The 23,589-nt window shown below is 43.0% G+C and overlaps 1 protein-coding gene across 1 annotated transcript in view; it reads left to right on the top strand.

The window, feature by feature from the left end:
* Window positions 1-23,589, top strand: part of LRPPRC (leucine rich pentatricopeptide repeat containing) — a 253,528-nt gene that overhangs the window by 62,786 nt on the left and 167,153 nt on the right. Inside the window, exons 15-16 of the mRNA XM_040351539.1 lie at window positions 6,672-6,699; window positions 18,217-18,274. Coding sequence (XP_040207473.1) covers window positions 6,672-6,699; window positions 18,217-18,274 — 86 coding nt within the window. The remainder of the gene's footprint in view (window positions 1-6,671; window positions 6,700-18,216; window positions 18,275-23,589) is intronic.

The following is a 23,589-nucleotide window of genomic DNA, read 5'->3' as shown; positions in this document are numbered from 1 at the left end:
ATGGAGCATACAGACGGTTGGATTGTCCGACAAAACCCTTCCATCACACAATTGTTGGAATATTCGATCGTGTGTGTGGGGGGGCCTTAAAAATGAGGTCCCGTGGAAAAAAAAAAATATTAAAAGCCAACAGCTACAAATACTGCAGCTGCTGACTTTAAATGGACACTTACCTGTGCAGCGCGCCCGCGATGTCGACAGCAGAAGATGAGAAATTTCTCGTCTCTCTGCTGCCCCCGTCGCCATCCCGGTGAGGGAATCGGGCAGTGAAGCCTTGCGGCTTCACTGCCCGGTTCCCTACTGCGCATGCGTGAGTAGCGCAGTGCCTTCCAAGTGCTCCCTGGGACCCGTGTGTTTCCCAGAAGGCAGCGGGGGGACAGGAAGTGGATCGACTCCCGTGGGAGTCTCTCCCCTGAAGTGGGTGCAAATACCTGTATTATACAGGTATCTGCACCCCCCTGAAAGGTGCCAAATGTGACACCGGAGGGGGGGGGGGGTTTCCGAAAATCAGAAGTTCAATTTTTGGGTGGAACTCCGCTTCAGCCCAGGTTCACACTGGGTACGATTTGCTTTGATTTGAGATGCGATTTCACATGTGAAATCGCATCTCAAATCGGCGGCATTTGTCGGCAATGACACCGTCCTAATCGGTGCAACGTGGCATCTGCGGCGGTGCAACGATTTCCAAAAGTAGTTCTTGTACTACTTTTTGCAATTTTGGGCCGCGATTTACATTGACATCTGTGCAGAAACCTGCTGACTTTTAATAAATGGACACTTACCTGTGCAGCGCGCCCGCAATGTTGGCAGCAGAAGACGAGAAATTGCTCGGCTCTCTGCTGCCCCCGTCGCCATCCCGGTGAGGGAATCGGGCAGTCTCTCCCGCAGCCCAGTGTGAACCAGGGCTTAATGTTTTAGAAATAAGTTCTAAAACATAGACATTCTGATAAGATTGATATATAAAATGAATTGCTATCAAACTGTAAAGTGACTATAGAAGAAAAGTATTTTCTTTTATCTAAGTTTTTTAAACTCGCTCCTGATGGCTCATTTTCTTCCCAGCATCCTTTACTCGTGTCACGTCTCCGCACCATCATGTTGACAGTTTTGAACCAATAAGCAAGCCTGTTTAGAATCTCAGGTCATCGTACACCTTGCCGGCTGTTTGTCAGCGCTGCGCGGCATGTCATGTCACATCCCCCGCACTGTTTCTAGGACGCTGCACTGTGTAAGCTGTTGTTTTGATGTACCTATCATAGCATGTGCTTAACCTTGTGTGTAATGTCCTCAGCAGCTGTTCTGTCCTGCATTGCACTCGCTTCTGCAACGCTTAAGAGCAAATTAACTAGCGACCCAATTATTTCCCAATTATTCATCCACTTAACTAGTGTGTGGCAGGGCTTCAAATCGCTAAAAATTGCCGCCTGGTTGTGCAGCCTGTGCATACTAATTTGTATGTTAATCCAGGAGTAGCCTAGTAGATAATGTTGAATGGCGGCGTGTGATTAGACCCTCTGACAAACTGCCAACATCTTTCATAGAGTGGGTGGGCGACGAGAGCTTTTCACCGCGCGCTGATAGACTGCCATCAGTTTTGTGTCTAGTGCAGTCACTTCTCCTGCGTCCTTCTGCAGCCTGTCACTCCAACCACTTTCCCCAATCACGTAAATAACCATCATCTTTAAATGAGAAAAGCTGGATTCAATTCGAAGGTTTTTATTAAGGCGTTTATTTACACCTTCGATTTTATGCAAAGTCCTGGGAAATATGTACCGTTTTTATCGGAGTATTGCGCGCTCCGGCGTATAGCACGCACCCCTAATGTGGACCTGCAACTAAACATATTAGTACTTACAGTTTTGGTGTCTTGCGCGGCGTCCATCAGCGGCCTCGTCGGGTCCAGCGTCTGTCGGTGGTGTTCTCCCGCGCTGTCTCCCCGTCGAATCGCCGATTCCCGCGCTCAGTTTGAACGCCTCCGCCGACGTATACCGAGTGCAGTACACTCGGCTACATTCGGCCAGGCTCGGCTTCGCTCGTGCTCACGCTCTGTGACGTTTATGCATGAGCACGAGCGAAGCCGAGCCTAGCCGAATGTAGCCGAGTGTACTGCACTCGGTATACGTCAGCGGAGGCATTCAAACTGAGCGCGGGTATCGGCGTATATCGTGCACCCACGATTTTCCCCTTATTTTAAGGGGAAAAAAGTGCGCGGTATACGCCGATAAATACGGTAACTAATAATTGTGAATATTTTGAAAAGGGGTTGTAAAGGTACATATTTTTTTTTTTTCCCTAAATAGCTTCCTTTACCTTAGTGCAGTCCTCCTTCACTTACCTCATAATTCCATTTTGCTTTTAAGTGTCCTCATTTCTTCTGAAAAATCCTCACTTCCTGTTTTTCTGTCTGTAACTCCACACAGTAATGCAAGGCTTTCTCCCTGGTGTGGGGTGTTGTGCTCGCCCCCTCCCTTGGAATACAGGAGAGTCAGGACGCTCTCTTTGTTGCAGATAGAGAAAGGAGCTGTGTGTTAGTGGGCGTCCTGACTCTCCTGTAGTCCAAAGGAGGGGGCGAGAACGACACTCCACACCAGGGAGAAAGCCTTGCATTACGGTGTGGAGTTACAGACAGAAGAACAGGAAGTGAGGATTTCTCAGAAGAAATAAGGACATTTAAAAGCAAAATGGAAGGATGAGGTAAGTGAAGGAGGACTGCACTAAGGTAAAGGAAGCTATTTAGGGAAAAACATAATTGTATCTTTACAACCCCTTTTAAGGCTCCATGCACACTGGAGCTCATAAACTGACGTTTTTTGGAGTTTTGGCAGGGTTTTTTTTTTTTTTTTTTAAAAGCCCATAAACTCCACCCTGTTATCCTATGTGTCCATGCACACGTGGAAGTTTTTGGACGTATCAGCAGTGGATTTTATTGGCTGTTTTCTGAACGCCATAAAATGGCGTTCATGAGTCCTTTTTTGAGGTCCAGTGTGAAGTTTCCACAGTTAGTGATGATTTGGGGAGCCGTGTCATCTGGTGTTGGTCCGCTGTGTTTTATCAAGTCCAAAGTCAGCGCAGCCTCTACCAGGAGATTCTAGAGCACTTCATGCTTCCTTCTGCTGACCAGCTTTATGGAGATGCTGATTTCATTTTCCAGCAGGACTTGGCACTTGCCTACACTGCCAAAAGTACCAATACCTGGTTTAATGACCATGGCATCACTGTGCTTGATTGGCCAGCAAACTCGCCTGACCTAAACCCCATAACGAATCTCAAGGTCAAGAGGAAGATGAAAGACACCAGACCCAACAATGCAGATGAGCTGAAGGCCGCTATGTGGCCAAAAGTTTTGAGAATTACACAAATATACATTTTCACAGGTCTGCTGCCTCAGTTTTTATGATGTCAATTTGCATATACTCCAGGATGTTATGAAGAGTGATCAGATGTATTGCAATTAATTGCAAAGTCCCTCTTTGCCATGAAAATGAACTTAATTCCAAAAACATTTCTACTGCATTTGTGAAGAAGGCTTCAGGGTGCCCAAGAAAGTTCAGAAAGCGTCAGGACCGTCTCCTACAGTTGGTTCGGCTGCGGGATCGGGGCACCACCAGTGCAGAGCTTGCTCAGGTGTGAGTACATCGGCACGCACAGCGAGGAGAAGACTTTTGGAGGATGGTCTGGTGTCCAGAAGATTGGACACTAAGGACTGGGGTAACAATTTTTTTCTGATGAATCCCCTTTTCAATTGTTTGAGGCATCTGGAAAAAACCTTGTCCGGAGAAGAAAAGGTGAGTGCTGCCATCAGTCCCGTGTTATGCCAACCATAAAGTATCCTGAGACCATTCATGTGTGGGGTTGCTTCTCAGCCAAGGGAGTGGGGGGCTCACTCACAATTTTGCCTAAGAACACAGCCATGAATAAAGAATGGTACAAAAACATCCTCCGAGAGCAACTTCTCCCAACCATCCAAGAACAGTTTGGTGAGGAACAATGCCTTTTCCAGCATGATGGAGCACCGTGCCATAAGGCAAAAGTGATAACCAAGTGGCCTGGGGAACAAAACATGGACATTTTGGGTCCATGGCCAGGAAACTCCACAGACCTTAATCCCATTGAGAACTTGTGGTCAATCCTCAAGAGGCAGGTGAACAAAAAATAGCCCACAATATCTGACACACTCTAATGCCGCGTACACACGGTTGGAATTTCCAACAACAAATGTTCGCTGTGAACTTGTTGTCGGAAAATCCGATTGTGTTTATGCTCCATCGGACATTTGCTGTCGCAATTTCCGACAACAAATATTTGAGAGCTGGTTCTCAATTTTTCCGACAACAAAAGTTCGTTGGAAATTCCGATCGTCTGTAGCCAATTCCGACGCACAAAAATCCTACGCATGCTCTGAATTCCTAAAGTTAATTTTTCTCGGCTCATCGTAGCGTTGTACGTGGCCGCGTTCTTGACGTTCGGATTTTCCGACATTTGTTTGATCGTGTGTATGCAAGACGAGTTTGAGCAAACAATCCATCGGAAAATATCTACGGTTTTGATGTCGGAACGTCCGATCGTGTGTACGCGGCATATGAGTTGATTATGCAAGAATCTCTCTATCTCTATCTATCTATCTCTCTCTCTCTATCTATCTATCTATCTATCTATCTATCTATCTATCTATCTATCTTATATAGAAAAGTGGATAGGGGGCGCTAATAAACATAAGTGAAAATCCAAAAAAACAATAACAATGTACAATCACAATAAAGTGCATGTGCAATAAATGCCTGATTAGAAAAGTGCAATAGTGCAAAGATAGTATGATCTCATCCGTATGAGTACATTGAGAAAACTGTGAACACAAAGAAAAAACAAAATGTCCATAAACTGAATAGCAAGTGTTTGTTTGTTCCTTGCTTATCACTGTGCATGTGATGAGATACAAGCAGGATTCCACCTTCACCGATCTAAATCACCCAATAGTGCATAAAGAGGATGGCCCCTTACCGCAGGAAGTTGACCTATTTCGCTAAAAAGAGGTCAAATAGAGCTTGTTGTCACCATGGACAAATTGTGGACACCTGAAGTTCCTGTGGGTCAGCTGGTTAGAGCGTCATAAGGGTATAAAAACAGGTACGGTACGCAGACCACGCACAGCATCTTCCTGTCCAGCTGACTTCTCAGCTTTGCGAGGTGAAGCGCACGCTGCAGACCTCTCCAGCGCGGACATCGCTCTCTAATCGATCGGTTTTAACGATCCTTTCTGATCACAAGCTCAAAGCCTCAGTGCCGGGACGCGGGCACTACCCAAGTAAGCCTCCAATCGGCACTGTGTTGTTTTTAACCTTTTAAATAAAACGTTATTATGCCATGGCGGTATCTCTCTGTTTTTATACCCTTATGACGCTCTAACCAGCTGACCCACAGGAACTTCAGGTGTCCACAATTTGTCCATGGTGACAACAAGCTCTATTTGACCTCTTTTTAGCGAAATAGGTCAACTTCCTGCGGTAAGGGGCCATCCTCTTTATGCACTATTGGGTGATTTAGATCGGTGAAGGTGGAATCCTGCTTGTATCTTATCACATGCACAGTGATAAGCAAGGAACAAACAAACACTTGCTATTCAGTTTATGGACATTTTTTTTTTCTTTGTGTTCACAGTTTTCTCAATGTACTCATACGGATGAGATCATACTATCTTTGCACTATTGCACTTTTCTGATCAGGCATTTATTGCACATGCACTTTATTGTGATTGTACATTGTTATTGTTTTTTTGGATTTTCACTTATGTTTATTAGCGCCCCCTATCCACTTTTCCACATTTACATTCATCTTTGAATTTTTTGGGGAGCAGCTTTCTCATTTTTTATATATTTATTTAACCTATATTATTTTTGGCGCGAGATCCTTGCATACATATATATATATATATATATATATATATATATATATATATATATATATATATATATATATATATATATATATATATATATATATATATATATATATTTTTTTTCTCGTGTTTTTCTGGGCACATGGAATACTGTAGATTTCTTCCTGTCCTGTTTACACCATACATGTGTGCAAAATAACACACCTTTGCTCATGTCATTGGAGAACCTATAGGAGACATTGCATGAGTTGGACAGTATTATGCTTCTAGTAGAGATGTACTATACTGTGATTTTTTTTTTTTTTTTTTGTTTTTTTTAGATCAGAATTGTGCTTTATGCAAGGATTTAATTTTTTTTTCCTCCTGGTCTCCATTTTCACAAAACAGAGTATTGGGCTCCATAAGTAATGCTAACTTTGTACAGTGCAGAGTGGTATAATTATGGATCTTTTAAAATAAAAAAGGAAAATAATATAGTAATAGTATTTATACAATGGGGGGGGGGGGGGGGGGTGATATACGAACAACCACTTTATAGCTGTCTAGGTGCAACAGTGCCCAGACAGCACTTAAAGTGGAAGGTGTGAAATGATTTATGTGGACGCCAGATGATGGCACCTACTTTGTATCGTTATTAAAACACTTTACATAATTATGCACTTAAAGAGTAAAAAATGCCTTGTTTTTATGACAAAGTTACTGTAAGCAACTTGCTCTGATTGCTTCGTAATGTTGTGTGCAGACTTTGATATTTGTTGTCTTGTGCTGCCCCCTACAGGAGCGGTGATTTTGCACTAATGGGAAAGGTAAGACTAACTGTTTTGTTTTTTTCCTTTAATTCTAGTCTGTGTTTTGCCAGCTTTTGTAATAAATTCTGCCACACTGATCCTTTTTTGTAAATTTGTTTGTTTTTTTTGTTTTCTTTCTTTATTTCATTTTCTTGTTTTCTAGTGTAAAATCTTGTGTGTTTTAATTGTAAGTGCTTTTAGAATGACATTTCTTTACAGGCTCCAACTAAGTTCTGCGGTTATGTTCTTTTAAAGCGTATTTAAATCAGGAAAAAAAATATATGAATATATTGCAGTATACCAGTCCTTTTGGATGTGGTTATTGCATTAGTGCTTTTTTTTCCCTTATATTTTCACATGCTGATCCTGCAAATAACAAGTTTCCTGTCCTAGTGACAACACTTTCATTGGACTGTACCTATTGAGACGCTGTATTGCCATCCTAGGCTACTCTCCTGATTTGGACTACAGCCGCCTCCCTCTTCTCATCTTTACTATGTAGAGGGTTGTTGCTTTGTAGTTCACAGCAGATAGCTGAGGATGCTGATGACCACAAAAGATTTCAGGTAGGGATGCACCAATATATTGGCCGCCGCAAATAGGGTTACTAGAATAGAAAAAAGTGGAAAAAATTTCTGCTGAAAAACGCACTTGATTGTTTCCTCTATTTTGTCGCTGTTGTGCAGTTTTTATAGGTCATGTGAATTAAAGGTGCGTTTTTTTGCTGCGTTTCCAATGCATTTCAGTTGGGATGAGCGTAAAGTGCTTCAAAAACAGACCTGTGTGAAGGCAGCCTATCCGCTAAAAAAAGGTGCCGATGCACGAAAATAAATTCATATTCATTTTCATTCATGATCTTAATTTAAAAAGTCAAATGCAGTGTGTGTGTGTGTGTGTGTATATGTGTGTGTGTGTGTATATATATATATATATATATATATATATATATATATATATATATATATATATATATATATATATATATATATATATATATATATATTTTATATATATATATATATATATATATATATATATATATATATATATATATATATATATATATATATATATATATATTTTATATATATATATATATATATATATATATATATATATAGTGCCTTGCGAAAGTATTCGGCCCCCTTGAACTTTGCGACCTTTTGCCACCTTTCAGGCTTCAAACATAAAGATATAAAAACTGTAATTTTTTTTTGAAGTATCAACAACAAGTGGGACACAATCATGAAGTGGAACAAAATTTATTGGATATTTCAAACTTTACCAAATAAAAAACTGAAAAATTGGGCGTGCAAAATTATTCAGCCCCTTTACTTTCAGTGCAGCAAACACTCTCCAGAAGTTCAGTGAGGATCTCTGAATGATCCAATGTTGACCTAAATGACTAATGATGATAAATAAAATCCACCTGTGTGTAATCAAGTCTCCGTATAAATGCACTTGCACTGCGATGGTCTCAGAGGTCAGTTTAAAGCGCACCGAGCATCATGAAGAACAAGGAACACACCAAGCAGGTCCGAGATACTGTTGTGGAGAAGTTTAAAGCCGGATTTGGATACAAAAAGATTTCCCAAGCTTTAAACATCCCAAGGAGCACTGTGCAAGCGATAATATTGAAATGGAAGAAGTATCAGACCACTGCAAATCTACGAAGACCTGGCCGTCCCTCTAAACTTTCAGCTCATGCAAGGGGAAGACTGATCAGAAATGCAGCCAAGAGGCCCATGATCACTCTGGATGAACTGCAGAGATCTACAGCTGAGGTGGGAGACTCTGTCCATAGGACAACAATCAGTCCCTGTATACTGCACAAATCTGGCCTTTATGGAAGAGTGGCAAGAAGAAAGCCATTTCTTAAAGATATCCATAAAAAGTGTTGTTTAAAGTTTGCCACAAGCCACCTGGGAGACACACCAAACATGTGGAAGAAGGTGCTCTGGTCAGATGAAACCAAAATTGAAATTTTTGGCAACAATGCAAAACGTTATGTTTAGCGTAAAAGCAACACAGCTCATCACCCTGAACACACCATCCCCACTGTGAAACATGGTGGTGACAGCATCATGGTTTGGGCCTTCTTTCCTTCAGCAGGGACAGGGAAGATGGTTACAATTGATGGGAAGATGGATGGAGCCAAATACAGGACCATTCTGGAAGAAAACCCGATGGAGTCTGCAAAAGACCTGAGACTGGGACGGAGATTTGTCTTCCAACAAGACAATGATCCAAAACATAAAGCAAAATCTACAATGGAATGGTTCACAAATAAACATATCCAGGTGTTAGAATGGCCAAGTCAAAGTCCAGACCTGAATCCAATCGAGAATCTGTGGAAAGAACTGAAAACTGCTGTTCACAAACGCTCTCCATCTAACCTCACTGAGCTCGAGCTGTTTTGCAAGGAGGAATGGGCAAAAATTTCAGTCTCTCGATGTACAAAACTGATAGAGACATACCCCAAGCGACTTACAGCTGTAATCCCAGCAAAAGGTGGCGCTACAAAGTATTAACTTAAGGGGGCTGAATAATTTTGCACGCCCAATTTTTCAGTTTTTTATTTGTTAATAAAGTTTGAAATATCCAATAAATTTCGTTCCACTTCATGATTGTGTCCCACTTGTTGTTGATTCTTCAAAAAAATATATCTTTATGTTTGAAGCCTGAAATGTGGCAAAAGGTCACAAAGTTCAAGGGGGCCGAATACTTTCGCAAGGCTATGTAAGTATGTATGTAGTATGTGTGTGTATATGTGTGTATGTATGTATGTATGTGTGTGTGTGTGTATGTATATGTATATAATATACATTTAATACCATATATGTAGAAGTCCTTTTGCCTGTATAGATATTTGACACAAATCTTCCTGTTCTGTGCAAAGTAATAAAAGCTCTCGCAGAAAGCAGGTTACAATTTCTCTTTAAAGACCCTTTAATCTGCCTTGTGCTGTAGATTTATTGGTTCTTTTTGAGAAAATGTGAAGCACGGTGCCCACTTTGCCATTCTGTGTTTTCTCTACCCGTGGAATAGAGGACATTCCTCTAATTGGATCTCATGGCACAGATAAGATGAGTGCTGGTACGCTGCCCAGTGTAGATTATTGTAATGAATGAATTGTTCTATTAGGATTACTATGAAATGGGTTTTAACAAGTACAGATTTATCAGGGAACCACAGGGGAGAGAGCGCTGGCTCAGACAATGTCTTCACATGGCACATATTGAAGGAGAGTCGACTGCTTTTATTAAGTTCCACCTTTGTTTTTATTTTGTATGTATTAAAGAATAATGTCCTTTTTATTGCTAATAACTCCATCATTTGTTACTTGTGTTCTAATTTCAGATTGTCCTTTAAGTGACTCTGTCACCAAAAAATCCCTGCCCTTTAACAAAGAACATAATACAGTGCCTTGAAAAAGTATTCATACCCCTTCAAATTTTCCACATTTTGGCATGTTACAACCAAAAATGTAAAAGTATTTTATTGCGTTTTTATGTGCTAGACCATCACAACGTGGCAGCCCCCTTTACTCTAAAACACCTAAATAAAATCTAGTGCAGGGGTCTCAAACTGGCGACCCTCCAGCAAGTTCCATGAGCCATTGCAAGGCTGACAGTTAAGAGCATGACTCCCGCATGCAGAGGCATGATGGGACTTGTAGTTTCACAACAGCTGGAGGGCCGCCAGTTTGAAAACCCTGATCCTAGTGGAACCAATTGACTTCAGAAGTCACCTAATTGTAAATAGTCCACCTGTGTGTAATATATATATTTATTTATTTTTCGTCATTGCGACATTTTGGCGGACATATCGGACACTTTTGACAAATTTTTGGGACCATTGTCATTTTCACAGCGAAAAGTGCTATAAAAATGCACTGATTACTGTGAAAATGACAATGGCAGTGATGAGGTTAACCACTAGGGGGCGCTTTAGGGGTTAAGTGTGACCTTATGTGTGTTTATTGCTGTAGGTGTGATGTCACTGATCGTCCCCTATAATAGAGACCAGACGATCAGTGACACTGCCACAGAGAAGAACGGGTAAGGTGTGTTTACACTCTCCCCGTTCTTCAGCTCCTGTGACCGGGTTCTGCGGGCGTAGTCGCAGAGCCTAGGACCGGGTCACAAGCGTCCACCGGCAGCGCGCTCGCGACCCATGGCTGGGCTTCTTAAAGGACACGTACGCCCTTGTGCCCAGCCATGCCATTCTGTCAACGTATATCGTCGTGCGGCGGTCCTTAAGTGGTTAAAGCAGGATTAAGTTACTGAAAAATATCCCAAGCTTTGAACATCTCACGGAGCTCTGTTCAATCCATCATCCAAAAATGGAAAGTGTCTGTCACATCTGCAAACCTACCAAGACATGGCCGTCCACCTAAACTGACAGACCATGCAAGGAGAGCATTAATCAGAGAAGCAGCCAAGAGGGCCATGGTAACTGTGGAGCTGCTGAGATCCACCCGACAGCTATTGGTCGTGCGCTCCACAAATCTGGCCTTTATGGAAGAGTGACAAAAAGGAAGCTGTGGTTGGAAGAAATGCATAAGAAGTCCCGTTTGCAGTTTTTGAGAAGCCACGTGGGGGACACGGCAAACAAGGGGAAGAAGGTGCTCTGGTCAGATGAGACCAAAATGTAACTTTTTGGCCTGAAAGCAAAACGCTATGTGTGGCGGAAAACTAACACTGAACACACCATCCCCATCGTGAAACATGGTGGTGACAGCAGGGCCAATCCGCCCTATAGGCTCTCTATGCAAGCCGCTTAGGGCCCCGCAAAGCTGTGAAGGCCCCCCCAAATTACTAGAGGCTCCGCCTGGTGAGAAGTCATTTTCGGCCCCTCACCCCGCTTCTCAACTCTCTGGCTGCATGAAAGAAGAGGTAAGAAGTCAGCACCCCCCGCTTCTCACTTTAATGTAAGATGTCATTTCCGACCAGCAGAACACCCCCTAACACCCCCTCCCCCGCTTCTCAACTTTAATGTGACATGTCATTTTGCTTAGGGCCCCAGGGAGGTCAGGATCGGCACTGGGTGGCAGCATCATGTTGTGGGGATGCTTTTCTTCAGCAGGGACAGAGAAGCTAGTCAGAGTTGATGGGAAAATGGATGGAGCCAAATACAGGGTAATCTTAGAAGAAAACCTGTTAAAGTCTGCAAAAGACTAGAGACTGGGGCGGACGTCCACCTTCCAGCAGGACAAAGACCCTAAACATACAGCCAGAGCTACAATGGAATGGTTTAGATCAAAACATATTAATTTGTTAGAATGGCCCAGTTAAAGTCCAGACCTAAATCCAATTGAGAATCTGTGGCAAGACTTGAATATTGCTGTTCACAGACGCTCTCCATCCAATCTGACAGAGCTTGAGTTATTTTGAAAAGATGAATGGGCAAAAATGTCACTCTCTAGATGGTAGAGACATCTCCAAAAAGACTTGCAGCTGTAATTTCAGTAAAAGGTGATTCTACATTGTCTGGGGGGACTGAATACAAATGTACCCCACACTTTTCACAGATTTATTTGTAAAAAAAGTTAATCATTTTCCTTCCACTTCACAATTATGAGCCACTTTGTGTTGGTCTATCACATACAATCCCAATAAAATACATTTACGTTTTTGGTTGTAACATGACCAAATGGAAAATTTCAAGGGGTATGAATACTTTTACAAGGCACTGTATACTTGTTTTTTTCAGCAGCCCATGCCTTAAAACGCAGCTGCTTTACCGTTTTCCTTCCTACAGGTATTTTTGCACTTGGCAATGTGTGGAAAATCTGCTTCCTTGCCGCATGCTCTATTCCCTTTCCCAGAGTTCCAAAACACGGACCTGGCAGAAAGGTTATAGTTAGGCTATAAAGTATAGATGTGCTTCTTTAGAGGCCTGGGTTTGTTTAATGGTCACCTTAAAGTGGTTGTCTACCTAAGACCTGAAATATGAACAAAGCATATGCTTCTATAGTGTGTGTCTCAGTCTAGAGCACCATGTGTCATTTCTGTCTGTTATCTGCATAAGTCACTTCTGATGAGTTTTTCTGACACCAAAAGAAAAATGGTGAGGAGAGGGCACAGCCTGCGACAGCCTCGGTTCTGTCCCTGTGTGAAGAGAGGTATGTCCCTTCCCACCAATCGGCTCTGAGTTCTCACTGATGTAACTTCATCTCTCCTGTTTTCAGAGCTGAAAGATCCCGTGTAAATTCTGCACTTTGAATGGCTGTAGGGAAAAGATGGCTATAGATAGGTATAACTTTATGTAAGAGGATTTGTTAAATCTCAGGCCAGTCACTTATCTGGGTTTATGTAAGGGTCTCCAAACACTTCAGCTACTTGCCTACTGGGCACTTTCACCCCCTTCCTGCCCAGGCCAATTTTCAGCTTTCAACGCTGTCGCCCTTTTGACTGACGACCGGTCATGCAGCACTCTGTACCTACCGTATTTATTGGCGTATACCGCGCACTTTTTTGCCCTGAAAAACGGCAAAATCGTGGGTGCGCGATAGACGCCGATACCCGCTTCCCGCGCTTTGTTCAAAACACTGCGCCGACATATACCGAGCGCAGTACACTCGGGTGTAGTCGGGCAGGCTCGGCTCCTCTCGCGGTCACGTCGTGTGCGTCCTGTACGTCGTTTACGCGAGAGGAGCTGAGCCCGCCCTACTATACACGAGTGTACTTCGCTCGGTATATGTCGGCGCAGTGGTTCGAACAGAGCGCGGGGATGGCCGCAGAAGGACCCTAGACATGGCCGCCGATGGACGCGATGGACGACGGGCAAGACACCGACGAGGGGCATCCAAACTGTAAGTATTTTTTTTTTTTGCAGGAATCTTCCTTCAAATTCGGGGGTGCGCGCTATACGCCGGGGCGCTTTATAGCCGATAAATACGGGTATATGAAGTTGTTGGGTTTTTTTTTTGTTTGTTTTTTTAGATAGAGCTTTTCTTGGTGTGGTATTTAATCCCCACTGGTGTTTTTTATTTTTTGCTAAATAAACAAATATTTGTTTATATATATCTCTCCTGCACTGAAGGGCACTTATGAGGCTGCACTGATGGGCACTTATAAGGCTGCACTGATGGGCACCTTTTAGGCTGCAGATCAGTTCTCCTTTTCTTTCACACGGTCTGTGTGAAAGAAAAAAAATCTGATAAGTCTGTTTACATGTGACCAGCTGTGATTTGGCCCTTTACTTGATCTGTGATCATCTGTGTCCAAAGCACACCTTAGTCATAGAGTTCGCCCCATGTGTGACCCAAAGGGTGTGCAGGAGAGGAGGACGTCCATGGATATCCTCCCAGTACTAGAGGCACATTCTGTAGCCATCTTTTGGAAACCAATGTCAGCCGGCCAGGATGTGTTATAGAACATCAATGTCAGCCAAAGAGATGCCTTGTAGGGAACTAATGTCAGCCAGTAGATGGTGCATTGTGGTCCAGTGTCGGCTTGCAAGGTTCATTGAAGGGAACAAATGTCATCCAGCGAAGTGCATTGTTGGAAACTGATGTCCGCCAGTAAGATGTAAAGTGTAGGACTGATATCAGCCAATGAGGCGCATTGTGGGGAACTGATCTCAGCCAGTGAATGCATAGTTGGGAATTAATATTAGCAAGTGAAGTACATGTGGGAACCTGATGTCAGCAAGTTAAAGAAAATGTAAAGCTTGCGTGGTTCAGACTGATCTGCTATCAGTGCTCCGCTGTGCAGAACATCACCAGACCACATGACTAAGGGCTCTTTCACACGGAGCCGATCCGTATTGATCCGCCCCGTGTGTGTCCGTCTGCTCAGCGGGGATCATCCGTAAACGGTACATGTGAAAGGGCCCTAATGCATAAAAATGGCTCAGTTTGTGGAAGCGGTCGGTAGAATTGTTTCCTTGCTAGGCAGTTTTAGATTGCTTCAAATAATATTGCATCAGGTAAGATATTCTTTTGTCTATTTATTTTTAAGTTTTGACTTTTATTTTGGGTATAGGTTTACTTTTTGTTTTTCCATCATATATAGGCAGTGCAAGGAGCAGGCCCCATGTGCACAGGGCGTTTGCTAACCTTCTAAACGCCTATGCCAGCTGCGTTTTGCAGAAGAAAAAAAAAGCTTGACGCGTCAAACGCTTGGGTCCTAATTAATTTAATTGGCCAGAATTCTGATGCCCCTAGTGGTAATGCACTTTTGAGGCCCGTACACACGATTTTGACTTTTTGGCAAGAAACCTCCGACGGACCTGTTTTTGCAGACAATCCGACCGTGTGTACGCTCCATCGGACAAACATATTTGCTTTTTTTATCGGACAAATGTCCGCTGTGTGTACAGACAAACTTTCTGACAACAAATGTCCTACGTCGGCTAATTCGATCGTGTGTACCCAAGTCCATCGGACTAAAGTCCAAAGTACAAACACGCATGCTCAGAACCAATGCTAAAGATCAGACAACAATAGCAGAAGTTGCCCAAAGGGTGGCGGTAAGGAGCTGAAAAACCACGTAGTGCGTCTATTTTGTCACTACGTTCGTGTTTGTTGGCTGAAAAAGTCCTACCGTGTGTATGCATACCAAGTTCACGGACGACGCCCTTCGGAGCAAAATCCACAGAAAAATCAGTTGGAAGTCTGTGTGTATGAGGCTTTAGACTTGTTTGTGTGGGTCTAGTGGTTTTTCTACCAGCCACGCTGGGGATAGCTTTTTTTTTTTTCTTTGCCTATAAATGTGTGGGGGAAAAAGGTTTCCCTATAGGGATTAATGTGATGAAATCTTTGCAAACGTGTCCAAAGATGATGACCATACACCTAAGTGCGTTTTCTACCGTGATAGTACAAGATGTGCCCTTATGGGATATTTGGACTCCACGTTATAGGAGCCCCAAGTCTGACATGGATTCACATCTCATGAAGGATCCATCCACTGGGTATGAAGGAGGATAACGTCACGGCCGATGGTGCTGGTTTTCCACTCCTTCTCATGAAAGTTATGCAAAAAGGCAGAACGTCACCACATAGTGTAAAGCCGTGGTGATTTTATTGAAAAAATACAATTTAAAAGCGACCACAGTCCAATACAGATCAGGATCAAAGTAGCGTGGTATAATTGGACATAGAATCCAATTTTTTGGGCGATGTCCAATTATACTAAGGATGAGCTCCGGCGTGTTTGCATAGTCCACGTGGAGAGCCCGCCAGGAAGTCATCACTGCGCTAATCGCAGGCAGTGAGACATTTCCCGATCTCTGCACCTGCGCATCGGGACAATGTCTCACTGCCTGTGATTAGCGCTCCACAGTGCCGACTTCCTGGCGGGCTCTGCACGTGGACTATGCTAACACGCTGCAGCTCATCCTTAGAAGTTACCTTTGATCCTGATTCAATCTCGATTTAGTCTTATGCCGCGTACACACGATCGGAATTCCGACAAGAAAATCGTGGATTTTTTTTTCTGATGGAATTTTGGCTCAAACTTGTCTTGCATACACACGGTCACACAAATATTGTCGGAAATTCCAAACATCAAGAACACAGTGACGTACAATACTACGACGAGCTGAGAAAAATGAAGTTCAATGATTCCAAGCATGCGTAGGATTTTTGTGCGTAGGAATTGCATACAGGCGATCGGAATTTCCGACAAGAACTTTTGCTGTCCGAAAAATTGAGAACCAGCTCTTAAATTTTTCTTGACGGAAATTCCGACAGCAAATGTCCGATGGAACCTACACACGGTCGGAATATCCGACCAAAAGCTCACATTGAACATTTGTTGTCAGAATTTCCGACCGTGTGTACGTGTACGTCTTTTTTGACTAAAATGGCATTTTAGTTTGTCGTATTTTAGTCATCTCAATTGTTTTTGTTTTAGTCGTATTTTAGTCGACTAAAATGTTTTAATCAACAAAATTAACACTGGTTGTGCGATTGACAGCTGCTTTTTTGATCACTCATTACTTTCACCCACGCAATTACAACCCCCTTTTCCTTTATCACAAATGCCTATGTGTGCATGGCCACACAGGCCAACATAAAGAAAAAAGAAAAGACAGGTGCCCCTAAAAGCAATGTTAAAAATGTTGTGTGCGCGCATGATCCCTTAAAGCGCGGTTCACACCGTCGCCGCATGCGGCTCACAGCAGGGGTCCGGTGCGTGCTGGTTCACCGTTTCAGGTCCGATTTCAGGCCGAATTTAATTCACATAGGTGTGAACCGAGTCTTATGCCGCGGACACACGGTCGTTTTTAAAAACGTCATTTAAAATGACCGTGTGTGAGGAAAACGTCATTTTATGTCTTCTGAAAAACGACAAAAAAAAATGCTTCAATTTTTTATGTCGTTTTTCAAAACGTCGTTTTTCGTGTCATAAAAATGACCGTGTGTAGGCTAAAACGAAGTTTTTAAACCCGCGCATGCTCAGAAGCAAGTTATGACGCGAGCGTGAATGGAACAGAGTGCCGCCGCACGTGCTGAACGTAACCGCGCTTTGCTAGAGCATTTTGAAAAAACGATGGTGTGTAGGCGACGTCGTTTTTCATGAGAAAAATTACTTTTTTTTTCATCACAAAAAACGACCGTGTGTACGCAGGCATTAGGCCTCGTACACACGATAGGTTAACCAGAGGACAACGGTCTGATGGACTGTTTTCATTGGTCAAAACCGATCGTGTGTGGGCCCCATAGGTTATTTAACCATCGGTTAAAAAAAAAAGCCAACTTGCTTTAAAATTAACCTATGGATTCCTAACCGATAGGTCAAAACCGATTACCGATAGTAGGCACGACCATCGTTTAAAAATCCACGCATGCTCAGAATCAAGTCGACGCATGCTTGGAAGCATTGAACTTCGTTTTTTTCGGCACGTCGTTGTGTTTTACGTCACCGCGTTCTGACACAATCGGTTATTTAACCTATGGTGTGTAGGCGCGACGGACCATCAGTCAGCTTCATCGGTTAACCTATGACAACGGTCCTTCAGACCGTTGTCCTCTGGTTAACCTATCGTGTGTACGAGGCCTTAGAGTTCAGTAACTAATGACGACCGCAGTTTTGAGAGTCCAACTACTGTAAAGTGCCTCCAACTACAATGTGCTCATCACTGCTCCTTGCATTGCCATGTTAAATAAGCTGAAGATGGTTGATCCATGTGCTGCTTTTTATCATTTTCTGGTTGTACTTTGCGATGCCGCTGCTAAGCCGATACTTGGTGCATTGCTGTCTATGCCGGTTCCGGTGGTTTTTACAGCACGTGGCGATTTTGAGCTCCAAGGCTCTTTTCTCATCGCCCTGGGACACGACAGCGTTAACAGGTTTAGTTGGCCAGAAAATGATGCTCTTTGTATGCCGTTTTGTGTCTCGATCTGTTTTCTTTATTTTCCTCTGTCGTAAATTACTATGATGTGGCACATGGAATAATACGTCCGTGAAGAGATGCTTTATTATTTGGAGAATTCAATTTCAGTGGCCATTTGTCATTGTGTATCTGTGTGTTGTTATATTCCCGCTCTCCTCACTGCGATGGGTCATTATTCTGTCTCCACAGATAACAAAGCTCTTGTTCCAGGATGACTCCAGCCTCGGAAAACCTTTGCATGAAACTGGTAGCGTTTCAATTTCTGTGATTGTAACGTATCTGTAAATCTCTTCTCGTGTGTAATGGTGGTAGGCGGCGGGGATTACCACTGTAAACTGTGATTGCTACTTTTTTCAAAGAAAGAGTCAAGGCAAACTAAAATAATACTTTTACGGTCAGATGGTTGATTGTTTTGCATTTTTAACATGCAGATTGTATGCAATCACGCATGATGATTATGGTAAATACATGTGCATGATATGTATAAAGAAAATATTGTTTTACAGTTGTAATCTTTGCTGGCAAACCACAAGATTAGGTTTACTTTTAAAAATTGTCACTTTTTTATTTGCTTGTGCTGTTCTGTCCTTGCTGGCCATACACTTGTAATTGTTTGTAATTTTTCATTATAAGACCCGGTCTGTTTTTCAAAGTTAAAATAATTGTATTTTTATTTTTTTGCTAGAAAATTACTTGGAACCCCCAAACACTATATATATATATATATATATATATATACGCACGCCCTAGAGAATAAAATGGCGGTCGTGGCAATACTTTGTCGCATCGTATTAGCAGGGCTCAAAATTTCAAGTCCTAAGCTACTAGCCAGGCCTTAAGAGTTGCTACCACCGGTCGCCCCACCCAACACCTATTCTGCCTTGCCCCAAAACATGCCCTCGTAAATTATCTCATAAAAAGATACTGTTACATGTTTTATGTAGAATTAAGTTACAAAAAAAAAATAACAACTTTATCAGTGCAGCCTCATCGGTGCCCATCAATGCAGCCTCATCGGTGCCCATCAATGCAGCCTCATCGGGGCCGATTCTCCTCCCAGCAATCGACCAGGAAACTTTGGGGAAGGGAGAGGAAGAGGAAATCCAGCCAGATCACACAGAGAGGAGAATTCCGCTGTCAAAGTCCCACCTCCTGGACCAGCTCTTATGGTAGACGTCACACTACTTCAGTTTCCTGGTATTGGACAAGTATGCTGTCTATCATATGATAGCCTGTCCAGGAGGCTGGAAATTTCTTTTAACAGCGGAGTTTCCCCTCTCTGTGTAATCCGGCCAGCTTTCCTCTTCCTCTCCTCTACCTTTCCCACGGTTTCCTGGCCAATCGCTGGGAGGAGAATTGGCCCGCCAACCCCCCTCCGATGTGGCTCCACACTCGCCCTCAGCTAATTTCAACTCGCCAAATGCTAGCAGGCGAGTGTAAATTTTGAGGGCTGGTATTAGCGCAGCGGTCTTATAAGTGCACTTTTTTAGGGAAAATTTTTTTGGGGATAAAAAAAAAAAAAAAGGAAACGGTAAAGTTAGGCCAATTTTTCTTTTTCAATTGTGAAACACGTAAGTAGGGAAGACACTCACCATGCCAACATCCAAAATATATATTTAATGATTGACCAAGTCAAATAAATGAGTGAACTTTGCGGGCACACAGTGAGGGAGAATCATTAAAATGTATACTTTTTTTTTTTTTTTTTTTTACAACATAGTTAAACATATAAACAACATACAAACGCCCTGTATGGACAGTTATTGTGAAAGATTGTTATGCTGAGTAAATTGATACCCAACATGTCACGCTTCAAAATTGCACCTGCTTGTGGAATGGCGATAAACGTTTACCCTTAAAAATCTCCAGGTTGCATGTTTTGAGTTAGAGGAGGTCTAGGGCTAGAATTGTTGCTCTTGCTCTAATGTTCGTAGTGATACCTCACACCGTTTACATATGTGGGAGCTGCTCACGTAAGCCGTTGCTTCTGCACGCAAGCTCGACGCTACCGGGCGCGTTATTTTTTTCCTTTTTATTTTACCTTTTTCTTTTTACACTGTTCTTTAAAAAAATGTCACTTGTATTCCTATTGCAAGGAATGTAAACATCCCTTGTATTGGGAAAAAAAAAAGCATGACAGGACCTCTTAAATATGAGATCTGGGGTCAAAAAGACCTCGGATTTCACATTTACACTTAAATGCAATAAAACAAAAGGAAAATGTCTCTGTAAGAGCTATGGGCGGAAGTGACGTCACTTCCGCCCTGCAGTGGTATGGAGCCGGGTGGGGGCCATCTTCCCCTCACTCCTCTCTAAGGATGAGCTCTGGCGTCTCGCATAGAACACGTGCAGAGCCCGCCAGGAAGTATGCACAGCGCTGTGCTAATCACAGCCAGGGAGACATTGTCCCGATGCTCGGCTGCGGGGATCGTGAAATGTCTCCCTGGCTGTTGTTAGCGCAGCGCCGTGCACACTTCCTGGCGGGCTCTGCACGTGTTCTATGCGAACACGCCAGAGCTCATCCTTACTCCTCTCCATATCTAACACGGAATAGGACCTCTCCCGCCACCGATGATAAAAGTGATCTTGCGGCGATTCTGCCACAGAGACCACTTTTATCTGAAAGTGGACCGCCCGCTGAAGAGGATACCGGGGTTATGGTAGCTAGCTACTGCCATAACAACGATATCCCTCTTCAAAATGCCGCCGTATTTTTGACAGCGGGCGGTCCGTAAGTAGTTAAGAACTTTTGTTGAGTTTTTCTAATTGGTGGCGTCAAATTGAAGTTTGTATCAACTCCAATGAGGACTGAACAGTGAATATTTTCGTTCGGGAAATTAGATTCATCCCAAAATCAAATGACAAAAGCATAAAAAAAATTTGATGAAATTTTGTACCTTCGAACAACATTCGACAGGTCAGTGTACTGAGAATTTTTTTACAAATTTGTTCTAAAATCCACTTATGTGTGGCCAGCTTTAGACGCAAAATGTTGTCAGCCATAGTAAACAATCGTAGTTAAAGGGGGAAATTGATTGGCACTGCTTTACCAAACTTTTGGTTATTTTTGTAATACATTTTTCATTTCACTTTAAATGGTTCATTTGGATCTGGTTCCGAACAAACTATTTTCCTTCACTAAGGCTGCATTAGAGACACTGCAGCACTTAGGCTGCATTCACATTTCAGCGTTTTGATCACAGGCAGATTTGTCACGAATCTGCCCAGCCCACGATTATAAAGTGCCGATGTGTGAATGAAAAAATCGCGGGACTTGCATTTGAGATGCCATTCAATTGAATGACGCTTCAAGTTGTGGCGTGGGTCTGCTTGACGCTCAGAAGTAGCTCCTGAACTTTTTCTGGGCAACATGCTTTCGGCGATGCGTGTTGCTGCGATTGCAGAGCGATTTATCGTGGCAGACCCACTCTGCGATTTGAGGTGTCATTCAAATGAATGGCATTCAAATGAGAGTCCAGCGATATGTCATTCACACATCAGCGCTTTTAAATTGCGGGCAGATTTTCCACAAATCTGCCCGCAATTTAACCACTTAAGACCCGGACCAATATGCAGGTAAAGGACCAGGCCCCTTTTTGCGATTCGGCACTGCATCACTATAACTGACAATTGCGCGGTCGTGCGACGTGGCTCCCAAACAAAATTGGCGTCCTTTTTTTCCCCCACAAATAGAGCTTTCTTTTGGTGGTATTTGATCACCTCTGCGGTTTTTATTTTTTGCGCTATAAACAAAAATAGAGCGACAATTTAAAAAAAAATTATATTTCTTACTTTTTGCTATAATAAATATCCCCCAAAAATATATAAAAAAAAAACGTTTATTTCCCTCAATTTAGGCCGATACGTATTCTTCTACCTATTTTTGGTAAAAAAAATCGCAATAAGCGTTTATCGATTGGTTTTGCGCAAAATTTATAGGGTTTACAAAATAGGGGGTAGTTTTATTGAAATTTTTATTATTTTCTTTTACTACTAATGCCGGCGATCAGCAATTTGTTTTTTGTTTTTTTTCCGTGACTGCGACATTATGGGGGACACATCGGACAATTTTGACACATTTTTGGGACCATCGTCATTTTCACAGCAAAAAGTGCTATAAAAATGCATTGTTTACTGTGAAAATGACAATTGCAGTTTGGGAGTTAACCACTAGGGGGCGCTAAAGTGGTTAAGTGTGACCTCACATGTGTTTCTAACTGTAGGGGGGGGGGCTGGATGTGTGACGTCATTGATCGCCTTTCCCTATATCAAGGAACAGACGATCAATGACGGTGCCACTGTGAAGAACAAAGTAAGCCGAGCCGTCTGCTATGGGGTACTCATGAAGGCTCGCTCCCGAGCCTTCTCTTTGTGTCTTTTGGCACACACATCGCAAGCCTGTGTGTCAATTCAATAAATTAAAATGAAAACCTTATGCCTTTTAGAAACACTTTGAATCAGCGAATTTTTTTTGTGCTGAAAATGCCCCCCCCGCGGCTTATACTCGAGTCACCTTTTTGCGCCTGATCTTCTGGATTTTGGGGACCAGTTATCGGCCGACCGTAGGTCCTCTGGACCCCAAACTTGGCACAAATGTGGCCCCACTCTTCCTCTACAAGTGTGCAAAAAGTGTTGTCCGGAGGACCTACGGCCGGGGACCAACGATTTTTCAAATCCGGGTACCCCTTCCATAGACTTCCATGTTAAACTGACATTTCTCCGGTGAATCTGGGGACCCGGTACCAGCCGGTTGTAGGTCCCCTAGACCCGGATCTTGTAGCTCCATTTCTCCTCTACAAGTGTGCAAAGTTTGTTGTCTGGGGAACCTATGACTGGGGAGCACTGATTTTAATAAATATATATGTGTGTGTGTGTGTGTGTGTGTGTATATATATATTAGAGGTCGACCGATATTCGGCCGTTATTGTGAAATCGGCATCGGCCGATTTTTGTGAAGGAATCGGCCGATTCGCGGCTAAAGTGTCCGGCCACCACAGAAGGGACATAGATTTCACCGACAACGAGCCGCCAGCCGTGCCCCGCCCCCTCCCTCGGCGTGCTGTATTAGGGACAGGGAGAAACCATGATTGGCTTACAACTGCCGCCTGACTTATGTAACTCCCCCCAGCAGGAGATCGTTGCCAGCAATAGCTCTGTCTTCCTTCCCTGCTGAGGCGGAGCCTGCACCAAGTTCTAAACAATGATTGGCTGATCATACACTAATTCTATCTGCATGCACCTAATAGGCTAGGTGCATGCTGATAGAATTAGTGTATAAAAACCAGCATGAATGGAGGGTAAGTTGCCCAAATTATGTGCTACTGTGCCCCCCTGCAGAATTTATTTAAACTCCCTTTTAAAAGGGAAACCTGGCTGAGGCATTGAGAAAATGGATGGGGATGACTGGTTGTATATCAGAGTTACATTGTGGAGATCCTCTTCACAATGTAACTCTCATCCTCATTCATTTTCACAATGCACTGCAAATCGACTATCTTCGTTACAACGCAGCACCACCACCACCCATCCCTCTCCACAACGCACCACCACCACCCATCCCTC

This window comes from Rana temporaria, chromosome 4 (assembly GCF_905171775.1).
Source record: "Rana temporaria chromosome 4, aRanTem1.1, whole genome shotgun sequence".
Taxonomy (NCBI): domain Eukaryota; kingdom Metazoa; phylum Chordata; class Amphibia; order Anura; family Ranidae; genus Rana; species Rana temporaria.
This window is presented reverse-complemented; position numbering and strand designations above follow the sequence as displayed.